We start from the raw sequence: 26,363 nt of genomic DNA, 5'->3' as shown, positions 1-26,363 counted from the left end.
TCTGAATTGTAAAACTCATTGAATCTCAGAGCAGATGGACAACAGGAGCAGGACATCAGACTATATAGTTTGATTTACTTGGAGTTATATTGTGTTGTTTAAGTGTTCCCTTTATTTTTTTGAGCAGCGTATATATATATACATATATATATACATATATATATATGTATATATATACATATATATATATGTATATATATACATATATATATATGTATATATATATATATATATATATATATATATATATATATATATATATATATATATATATATATATATATACTGCTCAAAAAAATAAAGGGAACACTTAAACAACACAATATAACTCCAAGTAAATCAAACTTCTGTGAAATCAAACTGTCCACTTAGGAAGCAACACTGATTGACAATCAATTTCACCTGCTGTTGTGCAAATGGAATAGACAACAGGTGGAAATTATTGGCAATGAGCAAGACACACTCAATAAAGGAGTGGTTCTGCAGTTGGGACCACAGACCACTTCTCAGTACCTATGCTGTCTGGCTGATGTTTTGGTCAGTTTTGAATGTTGGTGGTGTTTTCACACTCGTGGTAGCATGAGACGGACTCCACAACCCACACAAGTGGCTCAGGTAGTGCAGCTCATCCAGGATGGCACATCAATGCGAGCTGTGGCAAGAAGGTTTGCTGTGTCTGTCAGCGTAGTGTCCAGAGGCTGGAGGCGCTACCAGGAGACAGGCCAGTACACCAGGAGACGTGGAGGAGGCCGTAGGAGGGCAACAACCCAGCAGCAGGACCATTACCTCCGCCTTTGTGCAAGAAGGAACAGGAGGAGCACTGCCAGAGCCCTGCAAAATGACCTCCAGCAGGCCACAAATGTGCATGTGTCTGCACAAACGGTTAGAAACCGACTCCATGAGGATGGTATGAGGGCCCGACATCCACAGATGGGGGTTGTGCTCACAGCCCAACACCATGCAGGACGCTTGGTATTTGCCAGAGAACACCAGGATTGGCAAATTCGCCACTGGCGCCTTGTGCTCTTCACAGATGAAAGCAGGTTCACACTGAGCACATGTGACAGACTTGACAGAGTCTGGAGACGCCGTGGAGAGCGGTCTGCAACATCCTGAAGGATGCTGCAGGCAGCAGACCGGTCATGCTGAAGCATGACCGGTTTGGCAGTGTGTCAGTAATGGTGTGGGGTGGCATTTCTTTGGAGGGCCGCACAGCCCACCATGTGCTCACCAGAGGTAGCCTGACTGCCGTTAGGTACCGAGATGAGATCCTCAGACCCCTTGTGAGACCATATGCTGGTGTGGTTGGCCCTGGGTTCCTCCTAATGCAGGACAATGCTAGACCTCATGTGGCTGGAGTGTGTCAGCAGTTCCTGCAAGATGAAGGCATTGAAGCTATGGCCTGGCCAGCCCGTTCCCCAGACCTGAATCCGATTGAGCACATCCGGGAGATCATGTCTCGCTCCATCCACCAACGTCACGTTGCACCACAGACTGTCCAGGAGTTGGCGGATGCTTTAGTTCAGGTCTGGGAGGAGATCCCTCAGGGGACCATCTGCCACCTCATCAGGAGCATGCCCAGGCGTTGTAGGGAGGTCATACAGGCACATGGAGGCCACACACAATACTGAGCCTCATTTTGACTTGGTTTAAGGACATTACATTAAAGTTGGATCAGCGTGTAGTGTTATTTCACTTTAATTTTGTGTGTGGCTCCAAATCCAGGCCTCCATTGGTTAATAAATTTGATTTCCATTGATGATTTTTGTGTGATTTTGTTGTCAGCACATTCAACTTTGTACAGAACAAAGTATTCAATGAGAATATTTCTTTCATTCAGATCTAGGATGTGTTATTTGAGTGTTCCCTTTATTTTTTTGAGCAGTGTATATATATATATATATACACACACACACACACCATAATAAAATGGGAGAATTGACTCATACCTGTGAAGTTTCCCATTTTGGCCAGATAAGTACAGTCTTTTAGCCCTGTTTCCCGCTGTGCTCCCATATTTGTATTTTTTCTGAAAACCCCTCACCCCCCACACGGTACACAGCACATTAAAATTCTGACAATTTGGGTTCTTGATGGAAGGTCCTGTTGTACATTAGAATATCTGCATCACCCTTCTTAACTTTAAATTGAAGGTTAGAGAGACATCTCTTGATAACTCTAGGGAACTGTAGTTCATTCAGAATTCTTAAAAATCATCACACAAACATTGGCAGGAAATCTCCACCCAGGTACAGCACTAATAGCTGAGAGTGCATGTAGAAGTTCCTTGTCTCGTTATTTTTCAAATCACTTGTTTTGATGGACCAGTAGGTAATTTTAAAAACGAGTACAGTACAGACCAAAAGTTTGGACACACCTTTTAATTCTACATCTCGTTGCTTGTACTTGTGACAGTGCAATGACAATAAAGTTGAATTCTATTCTATTCTATTCTATTCTAATTCAATGAGTTTCCTTTATTTTCATGACTATTGACATTGTAGATTCACACTGAAGGCATCAAAACTATGAATAACACATGTGGAAATATGCACTAAACAAAAAAGTGTACAACAACTGAAAATACCCCTTTTATTCTAGTTTCTTCAAAGTAGCAACCTTTTGCTGTGATTACTGCTTTGCACACACTCTGCATTTTCTTGATGAGCTTCAAGAGGTCGTCACCTGAAATGGTTTTCACTTCATAGGTCAACCTGCCCTGTCAGGTTAATAAGTGGGATTTCTTGCCTTATAAATAGTCATGAAAATAAAGAAAACCCAATGAATTAGAAGGTGTGTCCAAACTTTTGGTCTGTACTGTACTTGTTTTTAGAACTACCTAACAGCTGCCAGGCTGGCAACTGATCTCCATTAATTTATTCTGCCTCAATAAGCAGTGAACTAACTTCAGTTTTATAAGAGTAAAACAAACATGGTAACTTACAGCCTGCAGAGTTGGTAGCTGAAGTCTTCCTCTGAATGTGAGCTTCAGCGCCTTGGAGGGTGACAGGCTGAGCATGCAGTGAAGCGGTATGCTCACACTGTTACTGGAGTTCTGCACAAAATGCACACAGAAGCAAATATAGAAAGAATAAAAACTATTTTATGGGTGGTTTCTCCATTTATAAGAAAATAAACAAGAAATGTTTACTCTTACCAGCTGAGACAGATGAGTCAGATCCTCTGGTTTACTCAGAGAAGTAGTTTTAATAAGAGGTATCATGCAGCTGGAATTAGTTCCCTGCTGAGAAAAAAGAAACCAAATGCCAAAAGTAAAGTGCATGCAGTGTTTCAACTATAACTAAATTTGCTATTCTGGACAATTTTTTAAAGGTTTTATTGGCTCTACTGGCCTTTATTTGATGGTGAATTGACAGGAAAGTGGATAATGAGAGAATGGGGGAAGACATGCAGCAAATATCACCAGGCTGGGAATCGAACCTGCGACAGCTGCGTCAAGGACTAAGGCCTCATGTGTGGATTGTGCTTAACCCCTGCCCTGCGGACACCCATTCCGGACATTTTTAATTATATTCTTTCTTGATGTTGACACCTCTTTATTTTTGTATTTATTGTAAAAGTTAATCTTTAATGAATGTAAACACTTCATCATAACAGAAGGATATAAACACTGGCAGGTTTCATTGGACTTTTGTGAAATCTTGTATGAAAAGATATCCACTCATCTGATTGTTATTTTGTCTAAACGTGTTTGATCTAAGAGAAAAAGATTTTGGCACTGAAAGTTCTTTTTTCATGTAGAACAGGAAGAATGTCTTCCTATATGTGAAAAAGTCTGCCAGAAGGACTACTACTTTTTTAAAAATCTGTATTCAGAAATTATTGACTTAAAACATTTGTCTTGCTGAAAAATTACTCTTAAGTTAGCTTTGTGTTATTTCAAGTGTATTAAGACTTACTACACTTTTTGTGTTTTAGCAGTGCAAGTGTTATAATGATACAAAACAGTGAAATATATATTAAATATATAACATAAATTACCTCTTCGATGCTATAATCTGTAATGTCCACCAGCTGGTTGCCTTCCTTGGTCACAGCCCAGATATCAGCTTCTAAAATGATGTCCTTTACAAAGAAGATTCCCAGGTTCTGAACCTGAGAAGAGTAAATTATACATAATGTAAATTTATACATAAGACACAGTCACAGTCAGAGGTTGTCATTCCACATGTGAGCATTAATGTCATATAAAATTTTAGTGATTTATTTGAACTATTTTAAATTATACAACAAATAACTCTAAAGTGCACTCAAATTCTTCAAAAATATTGGGTGCATAAGTTTTATGTGAATTTCTGCTTGCCTGTTAAGACAGACACACTTACTAATATTTGACTTAATTTTCTTTGGCAACTCGGACGATGATGAAACAAGCTTCTTGTATGATGTTAGCCAGCCTATTGCTGGCAGAACTTGTAGTTTTCATTTAAACTGATTGGTCTGTTTTCAGATACCTGGCTTTTGAGGACTCGGAAGCAATTTTTGTTGTGTTTGCTGTTATTCTTATTAATTTTCATGTTTAAGATTTTGAAGGTAGTTCTGTTCAGTATTCCACACTGCCATTTATCAGTCACACTGATGTTTAAACAGACATTCAACATAGTGCTACCACCATGGTTGATTGTTAATATGGTATTAACAAAAAGCTTCGTCTTACCAGCTTCAGTCAATTATGATAGATTAGGGAACATGCCGGCTCAGCCTGACTCAACAGTAAAAAGATTTGGAAACTTTGAAGCAGATTTTACTGTTTTTAGTGTCCATTTCAATGTTCTGTTGCTCACAAGTCACTGATTTTATTTTAACATTTATTTGAACATATAGTAATTCTGGATAATTTAGTGTTAGACACATAGCCACAATTAATATGAACAATGCAAACATCCAAACCTCATGAATTTACACAAAAAACTATGAGAGCTCTTTGTTCAACTACATAAATATTTTCTCTTTGTAGCTCGTTAATCAGCATTAACTTGCATTAAACGTGAGGTTGAAGGTCGGGAAGGCGGTGTCTGGTTCTTCTCTGGAAGAAGAGTAAAACCCAGATCTGATCTCAAAACGGTGAGGATCGGGGTCTCTGTGAGTAGAAACAAAGTAATTCAGCTTTCACAATGTGTTATTATGCCAGTACAGTACACCCCCCCCCACCCCTGCACGCCCACTCACGCAAACACACATAACTTTAGTTTCATCCAGTGAAAGAGCTTCCAAATGACATTTTCAAATGGGTAGTATGTGTTTTCAAAAATATTGTTTAAATAAATTACCTGATAAACTAACATTTATGTCAGGTTCGCCATTCTTTTACTTTTAAATGGCTAAATTCTATAAGACCCACCTTGTGAAGAGAAGGTCAGCTTGATATTTTAAAGGGAGGATGATGTTATTGGTGTTGTCATCTGGGTATCCATCCTCTCCCTCACTGATTAATACATGGAAACATTTCAAAACATTTGAGATGAGCTAGCCTTCACATTGTGGTGTAAAAGTCTATGTAATTAATTTCAGTTTATTCATTAAACTCAGCTTATTTATGTAGCACCAATTCACAATACATGTCATCTCAAGGCACTTCACCAAAAAAAAAAAAAAAGTCAAGTCAATTCAACAATAATCCTAGTTAGCAAAAAATCCAGTCAAGTACAGTTTAACATTCAAACTGGAAAAAATAAGTTTTCCATCTAAGGATGTTCAGCAGACTGCATCAAGTCATTGGGCTGCAGCATTTACTCTTCCTGGATGAGGACATAGCGATTGCAGATATTCACTTGAATTGTGTTGATGACTTTAGAGCAATCAGTCATTGGTGCAAAGAATGCAGGTGACAGTGGAGAGGAAAAACTCCCCTTTATGGGAAGAACCAGAACATGGGGAAAGAAGGCAGTTAAGAGACAAAATATAAAGTCAGGTAAGCAGAGCGACTGAATACTGAGTGTAAGTTGCTGTACTACAGGGCAATTCTTTTATGAATACAATATACAATAGTTCTGGAATCAGAAATATGGTTTTGAGCAATTCATTCAGGACTAGCACATCACTAGCAGGTTAGAGCAACTGAATATATTCCTTTATTGGACCCTATTACAGCCTTGATCATCATTTGGCCACCTTTGAATTAAACTCTAGTTCCATCACTGCATGGAGCAACATTCAGCTATTTCTATATCAATCCTAGTGTATAGTTTCTCTAGCAAAACTAGAGCACTAAATGTTTAAACTGTTTTATTTAGCCAAAACTACCTAATACAAAGAAATTTGTATGATGGGATGTAGGCTTTCAATAAAATACTAACAATTATTGTTATAATTATAATATAAATATTGCATTCTTTAAATAATGCAAATGTACTTTTGATAAGTCAAACTAGCATATTGTTACAATGATAAACATCAGAAATAACAAGTTTCTCACCTAGTTGTTACCATGGTGACTTGTGCCGAATGAAGAAAGATGGAATGGCTGAACTCCAACTCCAGATGAAAAGTTACCTGGATTGGAGCAGAAAGAAAAACTGTCACAACCTGCACAGCCCATCGTCCCATCTCCCTTACAGACATTTGCTTAGCCAACATGTGAAGGTGACTTAGATGCTTGGCCAGATACAAATTAACATCTGTATCTGATTAACATCTGTATCTGGCCAAAAAATGGCCAGATACAGACTTTATATGTAGATTGTATATTATTACTCTAGACCAATGGAAAAAGGTGGTGTAACAAGTCCATCAAATATTCTTCTACACTGGCCTTCCCAACAACGATCCAATCTCTGCAAATATATTTCACCTTATATCTGACTTAATATATTGGCACCTGGACAAAATAATAAGGTTGATAGGTGTTTACACCGTGTTCCAAATTTTTATGGATTATAAAGAACTGCAAAAGGTCATTCTTTCAATGTGCAGCATTAAGTGGTCACATGTACTAAAATCAAAAGCTATTTCAATCAAAAACATCTCAACAGACCGAGTTACATGTTAACATAGAACCCCTTCTTTGATATCACAGCACAATTCTTGATCCATTGAACTTGTGAGTTTGTGGAGTTTCTGCTTGAATTTCTTTGCAGGATGTCAGAATATCTTCCCAGAGCTGTTTTGATATGAACTCCATTCCACCCTCAGATCTTCTGCTTGAGGAAACTCCAAAGGTTCTCAATAGGATTGAGGTCAGAGGTCAGAGGAGGATGGTGACCACACCATGAATTTTCCCTTTTATGCCCATAGCAGCCAATGACACAGTGGTATTCCTTGCAGCATGAGATGATGCATTGTCATGCATGAAGATGATTTTGCTACTGAAGGTACAGCTCTTCTTTTTGAACCATGAAAGAAAGTGATCAGTCAGAAAGTCCAGATACTTTGCTGAGGTCATTTTCACACCTTCATGGACTCTGAAGAGGCCGACCAGCTCTCTCTCTCTCCCTCTCTGCCTCTCTCTCTCTCTCCTCATGATTTTGGCCCAAAAAATGACTCCACCACCTCCTTGCTGACGTCACAGTCTTGTTGGGATGTGGTGGCCATCCACCACTAATCCTCTACTGCGTCCATCTGGACCATCCAGGGTTGCACAGCAGTCATCAGTGAAGAAGTCTGTTTGAAAATGAATCTTCATGTACAGCTGGGCCCACTGTGACCGTTTCTGCTTGTGAGCTCTGGTTAGGGGAGGCTAATAGTAGGTTGATGCACCACAAGCCTCTGGAGGATCCTCCACCTTGAGGTTCCAGAAGCACCAGCAGCTTCAAATAACTGTTTGCTGCTTTGTAAGGGCAATTTCCTTCCTTCCTCACCTTCCTCATAATGCCTTTACAAACCCATCTTTGTTCTGAATCAGCCACAAATCTCTTCACAGTACGATAACGCTTCAGTTTTCGTTAAATATCGAATGTTTTCATACCTTGTCATACGGCACTACACTATCTGATGATTTTTGTCAGCAGAGAGATCCTTTCTCTTTCTCATATTGCTTGAAACCTGTGGCCTGCTAAATAATATGGAACATCCATCTTAAGTAGATTTCAAAGTAAATATTAATCTCTCTGAAATAAATAAAAAGCTTGAATATATACATGGAATGTAATTTATGCCCCTGAGAAAAAGTTTTTTTTTTTAAATATAAATTAAATTCAAATTCTATTAAAAAGTATCAGTTAAATTTAGATAAAAAAACGTTACAAGTTATATTTAAGTTATACACTATGTGAATCTCACAAATCACCTGTTACCATAACATGCTTCTACAAAACCAGGATCGACAGTCTTGATGCTAGCAGGCAGGGGATGCTAACATAAGCTCAGTAAATTAAGCAGATGTCCATATAGTGTAAGATTTATTTGAATTATATAATGGCCATAACATCAAGTTTCCCAGTAGAAAGTGTTCAGTACTGGAAGCTTCCCTCCAATCTAAAAAGGTTGCACTTTTATTACAAGATTTTCTGATGAGAAAGGCTTCAATGAAAGTCCTCTATATTTAACCCACCTGCGACAATGACCTCATGAATGGAGCACTGATGTTACAGCTTCTCTGCGAGGCCATCCTGTTCTCAGTGGAACACTCAATCTGGATATCTGATTGGTCCTGTGGCACAGGATGCACGTCATTCTGAGTCACAAAGCTGCCTTCAATTCCGATACACAGAAAGACATTTGAGTACCTTGACTAAGAGACTTGAGAAGAGAAGGTTAGGGGTTGTGGAGATGTCGAGTGAAGTTCTGAATGCATTCTCTCCTTGGTTCTGAAGCTCAGCAAACACAATCATCTTCCTCCGTCCAGTCTCAACAACAAACATTTTCTCTTCAGGCTCCTTTCGATGGCTGCAGAGTGAGGAGGTGGCATGTTTCCTTGTGCTGCAGAACTGCCTTCAGGTGAAACAAATACATATTCTTTTCCAATAGATCTTGATGTATGTTTACATTTTGAAAACAGGGTTAACTACACACAGAACATTTAACAGGTCAGTGTGACTGTGGAGGACGAGGTCAGGAGTGCAGGTATCCTCCTCACATCCATTCCAGAATGGAAGCTGCAGGAATGATAATGACAAACATTACATACAATATTTAATATGAAAAATAACAAAGCACACAACCATCAGAAATAATAAAACAAAAAATATAATAATTAGGCTCAAGAACACTTCACATAAGCAAGAATAAAGACACAAAAAATGTATTAATCAGTGGAAAGATTAGAGGAAACATATCCAATAACAAATTACATTTCTTGGTAAGAAAGTGCTGTGAAAAAGTATTACCCACCTTCAGATTCTGTCTGTTTAACTTTTCCGTAAAACAGATTTGAATGTTTAGGAACATTTATAAAATTTTAAAATGAAACAAAGATAATCTGGGTAAACACAAAAAGCAGATTTTAGACAAGTTAATTTATTAAGTGAAGAAAGCTATCCAAAGCAATGCTATCTAACACGATGACAGAGCCTCAGGAGTGGGTGAGATCCGCCCTTAGTTCCTCAGGTCTCTGGATGTTGTAGGGCTGTTGTGGATGACATGTCTCTTTAACACTGTGTGGCAGTTGGGAACTTGTTCTGCCTTTAACTTTATTAGGGGACTGTTCCTGGTGCATGTAGGGCCACGACAGGACTGATCCACCGTGACCCAGTTCCTCATAAACAGATGGCAAACGAGTACGAGTACAAAACAATGCAGTCAAGTTCAGTTTATTATATTATTCAAATTGGATGAAAAGTCCTCTGTCTAAGGAAAAGCTGTAGATTGCATGACTTTGAGAATGAAAATCCTGTTTTGGGTCATGCAACATTACATATTGCATTTAAAAAGTTTTGACTAGAAAGCTCCAAAACTTCTGTTCATTTATATTTTTGGAGTCATCCATTGAAAGACCTGCTGGTCTTTAACCTAAGAATATAACCTAAGAATACTTAGAGCATCATAAACTGATTGTCAGACATCCTCCTTCAGAAGTTTCTTATCTGAAATATTTCGGGGTGACAAAAACAAACTCAAGAAATCTGTAAAGGAGAAAATACTTTTTCACAGCACAACGCAAACACACACACATTGCACAAATATATGGGACATTCACCTCAGTTCGTAAGGTGGTTGGCCAGTCTGGATCCAACACCGGCCCCTTGACCTGGCTCTGAAGTCCTGCCTCAACAGCAACCACTATAGGCCACCTGTAATCTGTTATGTCCTGTTTACACAAATGGTGGTTTTGTTTTTATAGATTCACACCAAACAAAACTTATTACGTTGAGTATGTTATGTCAAAAAGATGTATTCTGACCTGCACAGAAAAGACAAGGCGCTCACATTCCTGATTGCCAGTGTGTAGAAGAAGAGTTCTGGGCTGCTGCCGGAATGATTCATCAAGAACTGCCCAGGGGGAAAATCGCCTCTCATCAAAAACCAGACTGTACCAAACAGCTTAAGAGAAATAAAGAAAAGGTTACAGGTAGTAAAGATAGTTGTAAAGATAGTGGTGATAGTAATGATCACTAGTCATTTCATATCCAGGTTCTATACACAACAGTCAGGTTGTAAAGACTGTTGTCTCCTGACACAGATGTTTTATATTCCATTAAATGTTTTAAGGAGATACAAAAGTCAGCCTTCTGCTCTCATTAATGCCACCTTTACTAACTGCTTTACAAGACTAGAACAATAATATAATGTGGGAAATCATTTATCAAAACTGGAATGACTAAAACACTGTAGTTCATGTTGCCAGTTTACATTGTTACTCTTGGGTCTCTCCCAAAAAAGACACCAGAAGACAGGCACATTTTGTTGATTTTTAGTAGTGTACTGGCTAAACCAAACTTGTCCAGACTTACCCACCAAGCCCCTGGTTCAGACCACAACTATAAGTTGAAAATTACCTACAGCAGAATAAGTCAGCCAACAGAAAATGTGGAGGTATCACTCACCAACTTCCTTTCTGTAATCTTTCTTGTTTTTTGTCATACTGTCCAATCTCAGACAGACAACAACTGACATGCAAGTGACCTCCTTCCCACCACGCTGACAATTCTTATTAAAGATGTTGATCTTCTCCGGTTCAAAAGTCATTTTGGCTTCAATTCGCACTACGCCACGGGACCTGAACAGAAAGAACACTCTGTGTCCACATTTTATACTGGCAGGATGTTCGCATTAATTCTTTATTCAAAGGCTATTTAAACAACAAAAAATAATGGAAAAAATTATAGAGATGAAAAAAGTCCATATAGGCAGTACCACATCTTTGGAAAAAGATTCAGTGATGAAACGACGTAAAAACACCAACCAAAGAAAACATTTAGTGTCCCTGGCCAGGAGAGCAACTGAAGAGATAGCAGAACTCCAGAACTCCAGAACTTAATGTCTTTGTCGACAGGGGAGGAGTCTTAACACTTTCTGATAACCCTCTCCACAGTTCTAAACTTTTTCCTATATTGCCCCACTTCTCAGAACAGTCACAAACGAGTTTGCATCATTAAACTGGTGAATCAAAAACTACCAACACTTGAGACAAACAATCTTCAGTCTTACCAGATGATGACGGCAGCTCCAAGAGCTCCCACGGCCAAATCAACAAGCCCATCTCCATTGACATCCAAAACTCCATGAAGACTTTGACCAAAGTACAGCAAACCTGCAGAAAAACCAGCTGCAGAAATACGCTGGAAGAGCAAAATGAAGATAAATCATAGATCATACACATGATTGACACAGAGCTCTTATGTCTGACAAAAAATATTAGTTTCTTGTTCTCATGTCAGTGATAATTTCACAAAGACAACATGACTATTTTCTCTCAAAATCCTAGTTCTAACAACGTAAAGAACCAGAGTTAGTTTTTTTTTGTCACCCACAACTGCCTCTGTTCAGGTACTTAAGCATATCCATCAGCCTCATTTAGTGTTTTGCCTTTGTTTCTCTCATTCACACAAAATGATTTTGTCTTTTTACCAGTATCAGTGTCTTTATACCAATATCAGCTGTCTTACACCTCCTCCCTAGTCTTACTAAAGATCACTACATCATCCATAATTCACTGGCTATTAGGAAATTTTCCATTGTAAAAGCGGACCGTACAACCGACCCATATTGCCACATCCAGGACCCTTCAGCTGTAAGTTCATAGGTCAATGGAACGGTATGGTTCGGGTGGAGCTACTGGCATCACACAACACAGTCCATTATTCATTTATTTATTAAGTTTACTTGATAGGGACAGACACACAATAACATCGACAAACTGAACAAAACAGCAGTCTGGGCTTTTATAATCCAAGATACTATTAAGAAATGAAATAGTAGTATAACATAGCAGAGATTAACAACATAAATAGAGTCATACACATGAAGCAGACATGGGAAAGATTGAGTGGGGGACAGAAAATCTTAATTGTTTGTGACAAGCACCAGACATATTAATGCAATGAGGAATGTGCTGCACTAGCATGTTTCATACTTGACATATTAACCGTTTGGAGTTAACCCTGCCTGACCAATCAGAGTCCAATGGGTGGTTGAAACGTTCTCCTGAATACCCCAGACCAGGAAATATCAAACCAAACCGAGCCCTGCTGTACTGCTCAGTGGAAATAAGCCAAATGACTCCTGTTTGCTTTTGCTGTAAATTACAAACAATTTAGAGATTGTACATCTAAAGATATACAATATATGAAAAAAAAAATTCTTAAGCTAATTACCTGTTTGTAGTATGGTCCAATCATCTTGTTCTGGCTATGAAATATATAAATAGCTCCCTGATGGTGATCTTCTAGAGGAGCTCCCACCACAAGCTCCTTATAGCCATCTCCATTCATGTCAGCTATTTGTGCCAGTGCTGAACCCAGACGAGAGTTTTGAGAATGGTGGGGTACTTCAAGTACTCCATGAAATGTGAAGAATGCCTAAAGACATGACAGTTTGTTAGTTTTAACTGATGAAACTTTACATGTATCAGAAGGAAGTTCTAGAAATAAGTAAATACGTGCAGCATATTATAGATACAAGCCAAAGGACTCCTGCAGCATATTACAGATATGCTGCACATATTTACTTATTTCCATGATTGTTTGTAATGCTGTATTAATGTTCAGTCATTTGTTTTTGCTGTCAGTGTTAAAAAGTCTTCCTGAAAAACTAGTTAACTGGTAGCTATCTATAAACCACATCTTTCACTAATGTAATCATTAACAGTTAGCATTAAGCTACTTAAACAACATTTTCTGAACAAGTTCTTAGGATGAGACCTGTACCTCAGATGATAGAGCGTATATGTAAACCCTTCCTCTTTCCCAGCCTTGATTGTAATACATAGGTGCTGCAACCAAAAGAAAGTCAGTGTAGCCATTTCCATCAATATCCATTGATAACAGCCCACTGCCAAAATATGAACCAATCTGTTGATAGAACACAAAAGAAATAAATTAAATGAAGGAATTGGAGTTTAGAATTTACAACATATCAACAACATATTAATTAAGGGAATGTCTATAGGCCAGGCTATCAACATGCAATCTATGTCTTTACTAGTTGTACTTGTTACACATACTGGTTTGAGTGTTTCATTATTAAAATTCACAGAGTAAAGTTTGCACTTGATATTTAATGCTGTAGATTTAATACTAGATCTTGCAATGTTCTAGTATTCTAGTTCTAGTATATATCCCCCGGAAGAGCTAGAAGAAGTGGCCGGGGAGAGGGAAGTCTGGGCCTCCCTTCTGAAGCTTCTACCCCCGCGACCCGACCTCGGATAAGCGGAAGAAGATGGATGGATGGATGGATGGTATATATCTTTATTTTATTTTATTTATTTTTCCATTCCAGATAACATAGATCAGAGTAATTACATATTTTTTTGGTAACTTGTTCATTTTTTAGTACACGTATTTCCTTGTTATTCTTGATTTGGTAGGTCTGTTTGGTTGAGTGGGTAGCTAATAAAAAGCAGCCAGTCCAGATGATTGTGGGTATCTGCTGAGACCACATGTGAAAAGCTGAACTGGGGTTCTTTTGGATATCTTGTCACTTATTCAGAGTTTGGAATAAACACCTAGATTGTGTATAAAATGTCTCTCAGGAAGCATATTAAATTGTGAGTATGAGGATCCAGAGAGCTAAATAACACCGAACGCTAATCTCTTTATTTCTGTTATAAGCTGTCATCTTGTGAGTGCACCTACATCTTAGAAATCTAGATCCATCATCCAAGCGATGACTGTTTAATGGATTAGGAAACAATTGTCCAAAGATAATTGATTTTATATTCAGCAAATGAATGAAATATTACTTTATCAAAATAATATTTTTATTTTCATATCTGGTTTGCATGGTGAACTGGTTGTATTGTATATGAGTTTGCCATTAAATTAGTCTTAAACTAATCTTAAGACTTTGAAGTATTTCTATCTGTGTGGTTTTTGTATTTTATTGGTGATGAGATTTTAGGTCAATGTGATTATCATGGCCATGCACATTAAATGATGTGTGTGTGCAGAAGACCTGTTGTCCCAGAAGTGCCTGCAGGATAGTGAGATTTCCATTGTTCTTCAAGGTGAATATGATGACCTTGCCAGTGTGGTTGAACCTTGGTGCTCCAGCTATGTAAAGCTGAGAGCCACGAGATGAAGTAACTGCATCCACCGAATAGCCTGAAATAAAAGTTGAAAATGTTTTTTTTTAATTCTCCACAGAGTAAAGTTTGCACTTCAATTCTATTCAATTCCAGTTGAAAAGAATTCCAACACAACCCCTTCTGAAATCCAATATGTTCAAAATGTTAAAGGTTAATGAAATTCCACTGAAACAAGCAGCTCAACACGTTTAATGTTACAAGGTGTTTCCCAAAATGCAACTGAACATGCAATCTGTAATCTTGACTAGAAAGTCAAAATTATTAGACCACATAGTTTACAAGCTTCTTTAATCCTCACTAGGTCTGCCTTTTGCTGTTATGAACTGCTGCAAATATGGTACACAGTAGTATACTACTATAAATACTTCCCGTACTAACTTTATTTAGAAATCTTTGTAATTTGTTTAGTGCAAAAACCTGAACAGCATAGAAGTTTGCCCATAAACTTGACTAAGAGCAATTAAGAATAATTAAAATTACCCAAATAAGCAGCGTGGTTCTTCAGAGCTTCTGGAAACTCATCTTTATAAGAGGATTTTGGTGAAACAACTTTTCCACGCTTAGTTTCCTTTAGCACTGCACCATTCCAATCATAGGCACCCACTGCTCCAAGCAGAACACCATCCTAAAAAAATGATTTTACACAGGATAACATGCACCACATCAAACATAAATAAATCCAAACTAAAAAACAAAATATGCGACACAAATGGTCATATTCTCACTCTAATTTTGGCCTTAAAACTGCACTATGTAACTTTTATAGAAGATATGTTTTTTTTACATGTTTGTCACTATTCCATGACAGTATGGTATGAGACAGATAATCTGTGCAAAAAAAAAAAAAATCAACCTCTGCTGTCTTCTCCTAATGCCAACATTAGAAAAACATCACTCGGTCAGAAACAACCAATCAGAAACAGGAGGAGGGTCTTAGTGCTGTTGGTTTTAGCGCTGTCAATCATTCTTGTGTACACACTACTTACACTTTCTGCTCTGTTCTCTGCTTCGCTACAGTTTCTTTCAGAGAGAGAAAGAAGGCCACCAATGAGGTGGATAAACAGTTTTCCTGGGTTGTTTCTCAGAGCTCGGAAGTGTAAATGTATGTTCTGTGTTTATGAGCTGAATCCATATTGCTATCAGTCATACACAGTAGAGGCTGCTGTACCTTTATTCAAACCAAATATTTTATGTTTTCTCTTTAGTTTTCATTTTGTATTTGATGAACCCCACCAATAGGTCTCAGGGATTGCTACATCATGCCAGTTTTGAAAAACGCAAGTATTATAGAAAGAATCAGTTTTTTCTGTTAGTTCCCACTCCAGTCCAGTTGAAAGCAGTAATGCACCTTTATAATTTATCTACTAAGCCCCATTAAACACCAAGCTTAAAGACTAAAAGCCATGGAACATGAAAAGGAGACAATGAAATGGATGACAAAAATACTTTTTGCACAGTTTCTGATTCAGTATCATATAAATATAAAAGTGCTTTCCAATACAAGAAAAATGGCTCATATATCTGTTTTTTCATCTTGTGTTTCCTAGCTACATGGATTGACACATGTTGCTCCATGACCCCAGAGTCATTGATCTATTGTTTTTATTTATTTTGATGTCAAGTTGTAGATTGCAGACACTTTCCTTTTAGCTAACTTTATTTTTTTTTTGGCACAAACATTCAGGTCCTCTTTTTAAGATGCTTTGACTGATATTTAAAACATAATGGTCTTTATCAGATTTAAGGTAGATATATGAACTGAGTTTTGATGAATAAAAAATGTATTTGCATATATTTTACTTTATAAAACACTGAACAAGAAAATGCTTGTCACAATATGAGCTACTTACATTGACTACATGTGAAGAGAAACCAGCTTGAGCCATCTGCAGACCAAACCCCTTACCCTGACTGCTAATGCCTAAAAAACAATCAGAAAACAGAGGGATAAGACTGTTATTGTTACATTCTCCACACTGCCTCAGGTAAAATCTAAACTAAAGAAACTATCCCACCAACTTACCTTCCAACGAGAAAATTCTTTCTCCAAGAGCGTCCACAATATCCTTCAGTGCAGACTCATCTGTGACTTTGAAGAAGTGCTCCTCATCAGGATCACTGGCAATGAACTTGATTTCTTTAAGAAATGCCTCAGGGTTTATTCCACGGCGATTGTAATAACCCAGAACCTGAACACACACATAGGCAGTGAAGTGCGGTCAGGGGAGGCAGGTGAGGCTCATCATGGAAAAATAATATATAATAAGAGAATTTATACTGCTATTTTCACCATGTGCGACAGACTGGTGACTTGTCCAGGGTGTACCCCACCTCTTGCCCGGAACTTTAGCTGGAGATAGGCACTATCACCCCTCCTTACCCCACTAGAGACAAGGGTGTTAGAAAATGGATGGATGGATGGATTTTCACCATGTGGTTTGTACTATAAAGTATTTATTTTTCATTTAGCTTAACTAATTTTGATGATTTTCTTCTTCAAAATGGCTGAATTTTCACAATTTCCCATTCAAATGCTCAGAAGTGAAGCTGGTGAGGCAGCAGAGAGCTGAGCCCCACCTGGGATTGCACAACCTCTCACTAACTGTGCTGGCTGTCATTCGATGGGAGCATGTTACTCCTGTCTGTACGTCGCCAATAAAATGAAAAAACATTTAATATATGAACTGATTTCCCATCATTTAGCTTATGTATATAATGTACAGTGTTTTTTTTCTGAGGAATGATCATAAACGGCAGAGAACAGATTCGAGGTGAGGCTAGCAGTTTTCTTGCCTCATGGCAGGGGGCGCTCATGATCCCAGACATTGGTCTTGTGACTCCATGTCTGCAGAGTAAGAGACAGCGAGCTAGCCATACAGTAAATAAGTCAAGTGCAGCAATATATTTATTGTTTTCTATATCTATTCTGACGTCAACATGGATGACTAAATTTCTACATTTGAATGGTTTTCTAAAGTGGATTTTCGATCGAAGATAAACTTTAGAATGGATAACTAAGTTATTTAGAATAATAACTATACTAGTTATTATTCCCATAGAATAATAACTAGAGGAAGACCAACACAGGAGCTGAAAGGTTTGCTTCAAACTATGAGACAGAAGGGTACCCGCTCTTTTCATATGGAAAGAAAAGACAGGCTTTGTGGATGTCCTGCTAGAAACTGGCATTTCTGATTTCCTGGCCTTCTTTTCTCAACTTGTGTCGAGGATAGACTTGGTTTTGGATAAACTGATATTTTCGTGCAGAATGAGCCGCACATGGACTACATTTATAGTAAAGGTAAAAAATTTTTGTTTAGTTTATTAATAAATGTATGTTTTGTGAGCTACAGTTTGTAAAGAATGCAGAAAAGAAACATAGCTAACCTGCAAACTGCTATCTTAAATTAGCTAATAGTAGCTATAATCTACCACAGCAATCACTTATTAATAATCTCAAAATAAACATTAAGCCTAAAATCATACTTCTGCAACAGACTGAATGTTCTGTTCTTTGTGTGGGAAATATAAGTGTTTTTTGGTGTGGAACCCTGAAACATAAAGTGGCGTCGCTGTCAGTTGTTATGGCAGCGAGTCTGTGTGTAGCTTGGCCGATACAGAGAGTGAGAAAGAAGTGGTTTCGAGTTGTACTTCGGTCCCTTTGCCGTGGAGCATAGCATTAAATTAATAATACCTACATTTCCAAGTTGCACCAAATTAACGAAATTGTTCTACCGTGGCAGCGGCTATGGATAGCATGTACAAGAATAGTCTGCCATCCAACGCTGTGTGCAAAATTTCCATATGTAAACAATAACAAGGGGGCAAGGGTTCTATATTTGTAAATCTAATTATAATTAAGTCAGTGTCTCACCAGCTATAAATGTCACCACACATCACTGCACATAGGGAATAGACAGTGAACACAAACATTTTAATTTCATTGACAAAAAAATGCCAACTTGTCTTATCTGGATGGAATATAAAACCAAGAGCATCTAGTATATTGTGAGGCTAATTTTAGTATATAACTTAAGAATGGCCGGCTGAATTGTGTATTAAAAAGATTAACCGATTAAACACCAGAAGTAAACAAGCTTGAAGACTAAAAGCCATGGAAGATGAAAAGATGGGCAGCGATTTGGCCCAGCTTTTTTTCACCCCAAATACCAGCACAGTGCCAACATTACCACATTTCAGGCTTTCTAGAAATCTCCCCAGACATCCTGACATCATTCATGAACAATATCCTTAAAATGTTTCACTTGGGGCACAGACTAATCCCATGAGGGACGAAGCAGTCCACCTTCTGCTGGATGAAAATCATGATCTCAAACTTGAGTAGGGAATCATTCAAATTTCAGCTTTAAAGATAAAAATGGGACTCACTGCAATAGCGTACATAGTGATGTTTTCTTTCTTGCTTTGATTGACAACTTCCATCAGCTGATGACTGTCATGTGATTCACCATCTGTGATAACAATCATCACCTTCTGAGCTCCCGGCCTGCCACCACGCTGGAATGCCTCCAACCTGCAGTGAAGTGGAAAGATGTATCATAGCTTCAGTATATCCTAATACTGAACTATTGATGGATTCATTAATTCATCTTCTAGTTCCACCTAGTTTCCTTTTGTGATCTCTAACTTATTGTAAACAAGAGGTATTTGTCAAAAGTTGCACTTTGACAAATATCACATTTTTGCTATATTTTGGCTGACCAATTAAATTCAGTTAAAATGCTACATAATTTAAGAATGTGCTGACATGTGACTAGCTAGGATGATATGCAACTTAGTTGTTCAGACATAAGTTCCTTTGAAAAACATCAGGTGCTTCTCCAATTTCAATTTAATTCAATTCAGTTTATTTGTAAAACAAATATTGTCTTGAGGCAGTTAACAAAAACTAATTGCAGTTCAATCATACATACAGTATGTTACAGTTAAAAAACAGTAGAGTAAGATCAGTTAATTAATGAAATTAATTTAAAAAGTTTATTTGTAAAGAATCCCAGCAAATTCCATTAAGACCTGAACTTAGTGACAGTAGAAATTGCTTGCTCTCATTGACCTTACAGCAGTGCCCCATACTAAGCATGCATGTAGCAACAGTGGAAAGGAAACACTCTCCTTTAACAGGAATGAACCTCCAACAGAACCAGAACCTGGTTCAGTATAAGAGGCCATCTACCACAACCAACTGGGGCTTGAGAAGACAGAGTAAGACAGAGAAAGTAACAATTTAACAGCAGGAGAGGGATACCACTTAAAGGAATGAAATTCAGTCATATTCCATCAAGGAACAGTAGATACATGAGTTTACCCATAAGTTTTAAAATAACTCTTAAAATTCAGAAATGACAGTGACAGGTAGTGATACACATTAATTTAATCAGCATTATGTCATACCGTGCCACACTGATCCCTAGTGCTGTCCTGGTCTCCTCTCCACCTCGTTGGTCAATGTTTCTGGCAGCATCCAGCACATCCTCCACTGTGTGGTATTCACCCAAACTGAACTCATGGACGACTGTGGAGCCATACTGAATAACTCCCACCTACAATCAAATCACACTTCACTGAACTGTCATTTAGATAAAGTGTTACTCACAGTAGTATACCCCAAACCAATGGACAACATGCTTTCCTGTTATGAATTTATCTGCTCTTAAGAACATTTTAAATGACAAAAATATAAATTTATACAACTAAAGCCTGAACACGTGCTTAAAATATATTGCCATATGTGGTATGGTGAAGCTATTAATTCTTATTTTGAAGTAGAACCTAATTCGTTTTGTCTCTGTTTTGTGTCTGGGTGTGCAACAGACAAACCTGTGTCTGACCTGGGCCAATGTAGAACTTCTGCAAGATGTTCATGATAAAGTTCTGCACCTCATACCAAGGGTAAATGGAGTTGGACCCATCCAGAACAATGACAATGTCCATAAATGTTTCACACCCTAGAAGATTGAAATGGACAGACAGCAAATTTTTAATTATATGTATGTAGGGGTGTGTTTGTGTGGGTGGGTGCATGTGTGTGTATGGATGCATTACTCTGTAGAGCCGGTGCAATAGTCTGGGTGAGTTTGAAGTTCCGGTTGGCTTTGGTGCAGATTCCAGTGCTGTACAGAGAACTTCCACATTCATGAGACCAGAGAGGACCACAAGTCTAGGGACACATTTATGTGCATCAAATATATACATACATACACACAGAAAAAATTAAGTTATATAAAATGGGACAAAATGCGCAAAATATGTGGATGTGAATTAGATTTTTTTTAAAGTTAATTAGCTTAAAAGAAATTCTAAATTTCTGACTATGATGAAAAAAAATATCTATATTGGTCCACGACACAACACACCCCAAAATAAATTTGTGGTTGTGATAAAATGACAAAAAGTTCAAGAACTATGAAAACATACGGCTTCAAAAGATGTTATACGTTTACAAAACACACCCATCTTTTTCTAAATATCAGCTGCAAAGAAAGATCTAAACTAATAATGTAATCATTTCTTATTTCTCTGACAAAATCCTTTGTATAATTTAACATGTTGAACACTGATAGGAACTAAACCTGACCAAATGCCAAAGGGCCTGCTAAGGTAGTCATAACATCTGGAGTAAGCAAATTGGACAAGCATTGTGTTAGCGATCCTTGATTACTTCCACAGGTCTCTACCTTCCAGAGATTTTTCTATTATGTTGGTAGCAAGACTGTTTTTTACTACCTTTACTGTGTATGTTTTAAAATTTGTTTGGTGTAAAAAAGTTGTTCAAAAATGTATTATTTAAATGAAACCAAATCAGTATGAACTCTCACCAAACACTTAGAGGTACATTGATAAAGTAGCTTCCTAACTTAAGCAGAAAATCAGCCAATCACATGGCAGCAACTCATTGCTTTAAAGTTAATGTGTGGTGATAACACCTTGCTGAAGACCAGTAATAAAACGGGGGATGAAAGTTCCAACTGTGGTGGTTTTTTTAGAGATGGACAAAACTCCAAATGTTCCAACTTGGGCCAGGACTTAAAAGTGTTAATTTCAATTAACTAATCATATGGATATTAATTCATCTCCAGTTTTAACTCAATTAATCACGTTTTTTTTTTTTTTTAACCTATTAAAGTCCTATGCCGGAACCATTTTATTGTGTTTCTGGTACACCCATAAAATTGACAACCAAGTGACGCACAAAAACAACAGGCACAAAAGTCATGTTTCTTTGCTTTTATTGTGTATTTTTTTAAATACACAAAACAAATGCCACTGGATAATTTCCAGCGGGCAAATTATCTTCTAGGGCCTAGAATCTAGGCCCTAGAAGATCATTTTTCGCTCAAAAAAAAAAAAAAAAAAAAGAAACAATCTGATTGGATGCTGAAAAACACTATTGCTGTATTCAAATGAACACAATAGTCTGAATGATCTGAATGATCAGGGGTTCCTGAAACAATTGAAAGCTGAATGGGTATAACTCTTCACACCAATTTGATGGCTGAAGAACCTAAACAACAGATTAAAAACAATAAATATCTTTGTTGTTGAACAGGTCGATTTATTCGAGAATTTTGCAGAAGAAAAGGTTTTTGAATTGAAAATGGTGCTTATTTTAGCTATGGTTTTCGATTAAAATGTGTGTGCAAATATTTAGAAACCCTGCAATTAATTCCCACCACTAGTTCCAACATCTTGTTGAATCTACTGTACCTGCAAGCTGTTTCTAATAAAGTGACTGATCAGAATGAGCACATGCCAGTAATTGTTCCAAATCCCTCCAATAGCAAAGCAATATCTATTGGTAGGTGTTTTAGGGACAGAACGCTGTGACCAAACAGCATCATAGAGTCCGCCCCCATGTCTTCTGGTGAATTCTGGCTAACATTAATTAATTTCAAACTCAGTATGTTTTTTTATAACTCACCACAAAGCTGTTATCCTTGGAGTTGGAGGTCAGTGTCATTCCTAGTCTCATTTTGTCCTTCCTCTCTGTCACATTGTCCAGAGAAAGTTTTCCTGATCAGAATCAAAACAATCTAGATGTAAAAAATAAAATGTAGCACGACATTCAGCTATCCTTAGTTATGTTAAGACAATTAGGATTTTCTTTGGATTAATCAGGTCCTTTCCTTTTTTCCATCTTGAGTGGAACAAAATCGCATTTCGGACAAAAACATCACCCTTAAAAGCTCTGTAGGAAAAACAACAATTTAAAGTAGAGTGCTGCCAGACAGCAAGGAGACTTTAACGAGGCCCCCTGCTGGGCAGTCCACAGACTGGAATTCTAGCTATTCCAAAAATTTAAAAAATCATGTTTCTATCAGCATTGTGGTTATGGTAGGGCATACACAGCTTGAATCAAACATCAACATGAATCATATGCATACAAAGAGTCACATTTTACAAGGAGTAAAGATTTGTCATTTTGACTGTGTTCCTTTAGAGCAGTGGTTCCCAAAGATTTTCTGGGCCCCCTATCGATTACAATAACCTCCCCCCCAAAAAAATCAACTGGGCACACACATCGTTCAACCAGACATAAACCTATACACATATTTTGTTTTCAAACTCCACTGAAGTTTATTTCACACTTCAGGTTGCAACAAAACTACAAACCATCTTTACAGTGGAACACTTTTGTGTGACTGTTTTTTTTTTAATTCATCCATACCGCTTCCCGTGCCCCCCCACCTGCAATGTTAGAGCTTTGTTGCAACAATTCCAACAAAATGTAGAATAACCAATTTTCCCACACACTAACAAACCTGCATGGTAAATATATACATATATAAGTATGAAAAGAATATAGCAATAATCAACATCATAACTGTAAAAACACAAATCACCTATTACATATGTCTGCTCAGAGTTTGGCACATTGTATGCATATAGTGTGAGAATACTGTGTTGAACATTGCACATATATGGCCAGAGTGGAAATATTATGATGACTAGGAGAATTTGAACAAGGATTTTATTTAAGTGTTTAGCCTAAATAAGGATTTTTTCCCCATTCCATTCATCCCAATGGACTCTTTCACTAGGAATTTCTATCATAATCCGACAGACATGAGCTGCCTCTGGACTCCTGACCATTCATAAATCACAGATTGATACAGGGACATACCCAACATCTGAGAGAGCACAAAAATGAAGTGTTGTGTGGTCTTGATGTTAAAAATATACAATAACATCTGCATTAAGTCAGGCCATACTTTTATTTTTAAAGCAAAAATGGCAGAGTAATATCATTGTTGCTAGGTGAGCAAATACAGTATTTCAGATTTTGACTCAATAATTTTATATCTCACCTGCTTAATCTTCTCAGACTGTGAATGTCATAATCTTTGGTACTTTTGTTTAATCACAAATGTTTTTTTATATTTACATTCAGATTTATGTTGTAATTTTTAGCTTTTTTGAGTAGACCATTTTATGCTCTGTTTGAATACTTTGTACATTAATTCTGTGTTTATTCAAGTAATTTTATTGAGTTATCTTTGCATGTCTCCCTTGCAGCTGACATTCATCCTGTTAGTTAGACATATTAACCTCTCCAGCATTTATGCCTCTCAGTTTCTGCTATCCTCCTCTGGTTTCTACAGTGGTACCAATCCTTGTTCTCTGGTTCCTTGTTGTTCCTGGTTCCTCTCATATCTGTTCTTTCTTCACTTTTGTCATCAATAAATGCACCACCATACATTATACTGATGCCACAATGGGATTGATGGGTATGTAAGAATATCATTTTGCATTGTGTTGTAAAGAGCATACTTCATATCCTACATATGTCATCTCAAGCAATGCATAGTTATACTTCAATGAAACACCATCAAGCTTTGCTCATAATGCAGCAATTATTTGAAAACACCTCTGCCACATTATACTTCGTACACATTATCATGATCTACTGATGATGATCTACTTGACGTTTGCTCACCTAGGTCAAGACGGCTGCAGTTTGAAGAGCTTTTGATATCCAGTGGACATTTATAAACATCACCCGTTTGCAGTTGTCCTGTGTATTCAAAGGGAGCCCCGACCAGCAACCTGGAAAACACACACAGAACCGTTTTTGCCTCTCATGCCATATTAGAACTTCAGTCACGGTCTATCAACACAGAATTACTGAATAAAATGTAATGCCCCAGTTTAAAGCAATTACAGAACATATGAGAAACAAAGTTTTTTATTTCTGTTAATCTGGAAAAGATTACAAACCCATTTCTTCAGGAGCACAACAATTCATCCAGGAAGTCACTTAAGAACCCAGAACATCAAATAAATTATTGCAGGCCTCACTAGCCACATTTAGGCCTAAAACACACTGCTTGCATCTGACTTTTCAACAACCAAATTTCTACAGGACACACAGTCTCTGACACGACAGTCTTTCTGTGGGACGCCAGCAGGATCATATACATGTGATTTTTCTTTGCGTTACTTTGACGCGTATACAACGCTGGCATTCCATATCCCTCTGTGAACTACCGGACTCGTGAGAGCGAGACGATATGGCTTGTGTTCACATTGACGGGATTTCAAGCCGGCCCAGGAGTAAACAGAAAGTTGCTCCAGCAAGATTGTTGTTTCACTCTTTCACTTTTCTTTGTACTTCTGAGGTCCCACCACAGGTAAGTGTAGTATTTTTAGTATTTTTAAAATTGTTTAGTTTGTATTTTCCTCCAAAGCAGATGTGCTTCACTTTGCCACCGAGTCTCACTTCCTGTCTCATCCGTGACATTTCCATCAAATTGCTGCGTAGCTCCAAACAAAATAGACTTCATGTTTGAATTGGCCGGAGAATCAGAGATAAAGTCACACAGATTTATTTGTGATATGCAAGACCCCACTGACTTTAACATGTTCTGTGTTCTGTGTACATCATCCTACCCAATTTTCCAGCAGATTGGATAGCAAAAGTAGATCTAGTGTGTTTAGGGCCCTGAGGTCTGTGTTCATGATTCAACAATAAGAAACAGATTGGACAGAAATGGCCTCAATAGGAGAGTTCTAAGGCCAAAACTACTGCTGACCCCCCCCAAAAATATATATAAATGAAAAGGCCTGTCTCACATTTGTTACAAACATCTTGATGTTCCCAAAAACTCTATTGAAAAGGTGCCCAAGATGGTTGTTGCAGGAGCTACCATTCTGCAACTTTTAGATTCATCCCTGCTCCTATACACCTGAAAGAAATTAATCACTCATAACCAGAGCTGAATGACTGCTGGTGAGTGTTCTGGATATATGATTCTGTGTCTTTCCTCTAACTCTTTTAGCTGCTCACATGCACACACATGCCCATGTTAAGTTAAGGAAATGACTTCAAATTAGATGCTTAGTTACAGGCCTAAAAAAGGAATTAGATTTTATTGTTTGGGGCCACTCTGTGTTTGTCCCGTAAGACCTCATGGCAGTGGTCCGCCACTGAAGTGGTTACATTTTCTCTGTTGTTCCAATACATTGCTATCAATTATTTGCCGTTAATAAATTGGACTTATCAGGTCTGAATTTTACTCTTCCAACAGCTTTAAGTCTGTTTCTGCTGTGCAAGACTGATATATCTTTGCTGTTCAAAATAATAGTGAAAATTTTCCAAAGGTGAGAATTTTGGAGGTTCATCTATCCATCCATTTTCTTACACCCTTGTCCCTAGTGGGGTCAGGAGGTGCTGGTGCCTATCTCTATCTCTATCTCTATCTCT

At 37.7% G+C, this 26,363-nt stretch overlaps 1 protein-coding gene across 2 annotated transcripts in view; it reads right to left on the bottom strand.

The window, feature by feature from the left end:
• LOC114160013 (integrin alpha-11-like) overlaps positions 1–26,363 on the bottom strand; it is a 55,586-nt gene that overhangs the window by 4,884 nt on the left and 24,339 nt on the right. The window contains exons 3-27 of one of the 2 annotated variants that reach the window (XM_028042353.1): positions 24,597–24,706; positions 22,581–22,672; positions 20,705–20,819; positions 20,480–20,607; positions 20,054–20,202; positions 19,031–19,175; positions 16,665–16,830; positions 16,492–16,562; positions 15,122–15,266; positions 14,509–14,657; positions 13,263–13,406; positions 12,711–12,914; positions 11,545–11,675; positions 10,941–11,113; positions 10,298–10,437; positions 10,094–10,204; positions 8,971–9,053; positions 8,685–8,889; positions 8,510–8,608; positions 6,437–6,513; positions 5,363–5,446; positions 5,002–5,101; positions 4,003–4,116; positions 3,158–3,244; positions 2,945–3,055 (exon numbers count right to left, since the gene is read on the bottom strand). In XM_028042353.1, coding sequence (XP_027898154.1) covers positions 2,945–3,055; positions 3,158–3,244; positions 4,003–4,116; positions 5,002–5,101; positions 5,363–5,446; positions 6,437–6,513; positions 8,510–8,608; positions 8,685–8,889; positions 8,971–9,053; positions 10,094–10,204; positions 10,298–10,437; positions 10,941–11,113; positions 11,545–11,675; positions 12,711–12,914; positions 13,263–13,406; positions 14,509–14,657; positions 15,122–15,266; positions 16,492–16,562; positions 16,665–16,830; positions 19,031–19,175; positions 20,054–20,202; positions 20,480–20,607; positions 20,705–20,819; positions 22,581–22,672; positions 24,597–24,706 — 3,133 coding nt within the window. The remainder of the gene's footprint in view (positions 1–2,944; positions 3,056–3,157; positions 3,245–4,002; positions 4,117–5,001; positions 5,102–5,362; positions 5,447–6,436; positions 6,514–8,509; positions 8,609–8,684; positions 8,890–8,970; positions 9,054–10,093; positions 10,205–10,297; positions 10,438–10,940; positions 11,114–11,544; positions 11,676–12,710; positions 12,915–13,262; positions 13,407–14,508; positions 14,658–15,121; positions 15,267–16,491; positions 16,563–16,664; positions 16,831–19,030; positions 19,176–20,053; positions 20,203–20,479; positions 20,608–20,704; positions 20,820–22,580; positions 22,673–24,596; positions 24,707–26,363) is intronic. The other variant, XM_028042360.1, reaches the window with a different exon arrangement.

The sequence above is a fragment of the Xiphophorus couchianus genome, chromosome 2 (assembly GCF_001444195.1).
Source record: "Xiphophorus couchianus chromosome 2, X_couchianus-1.0, whole genome shotgun sequence".
Lineage (NCBI taxonomy): Eukaryota > Metazoa > Chordata > Actinopteri > Cyprinodontiformes > Poeciliidae > Xiphophorus > Xiphophorus couchianus.
This window is presented reverse-complemented; position numbering and strand designations above follow the sequence as displayed.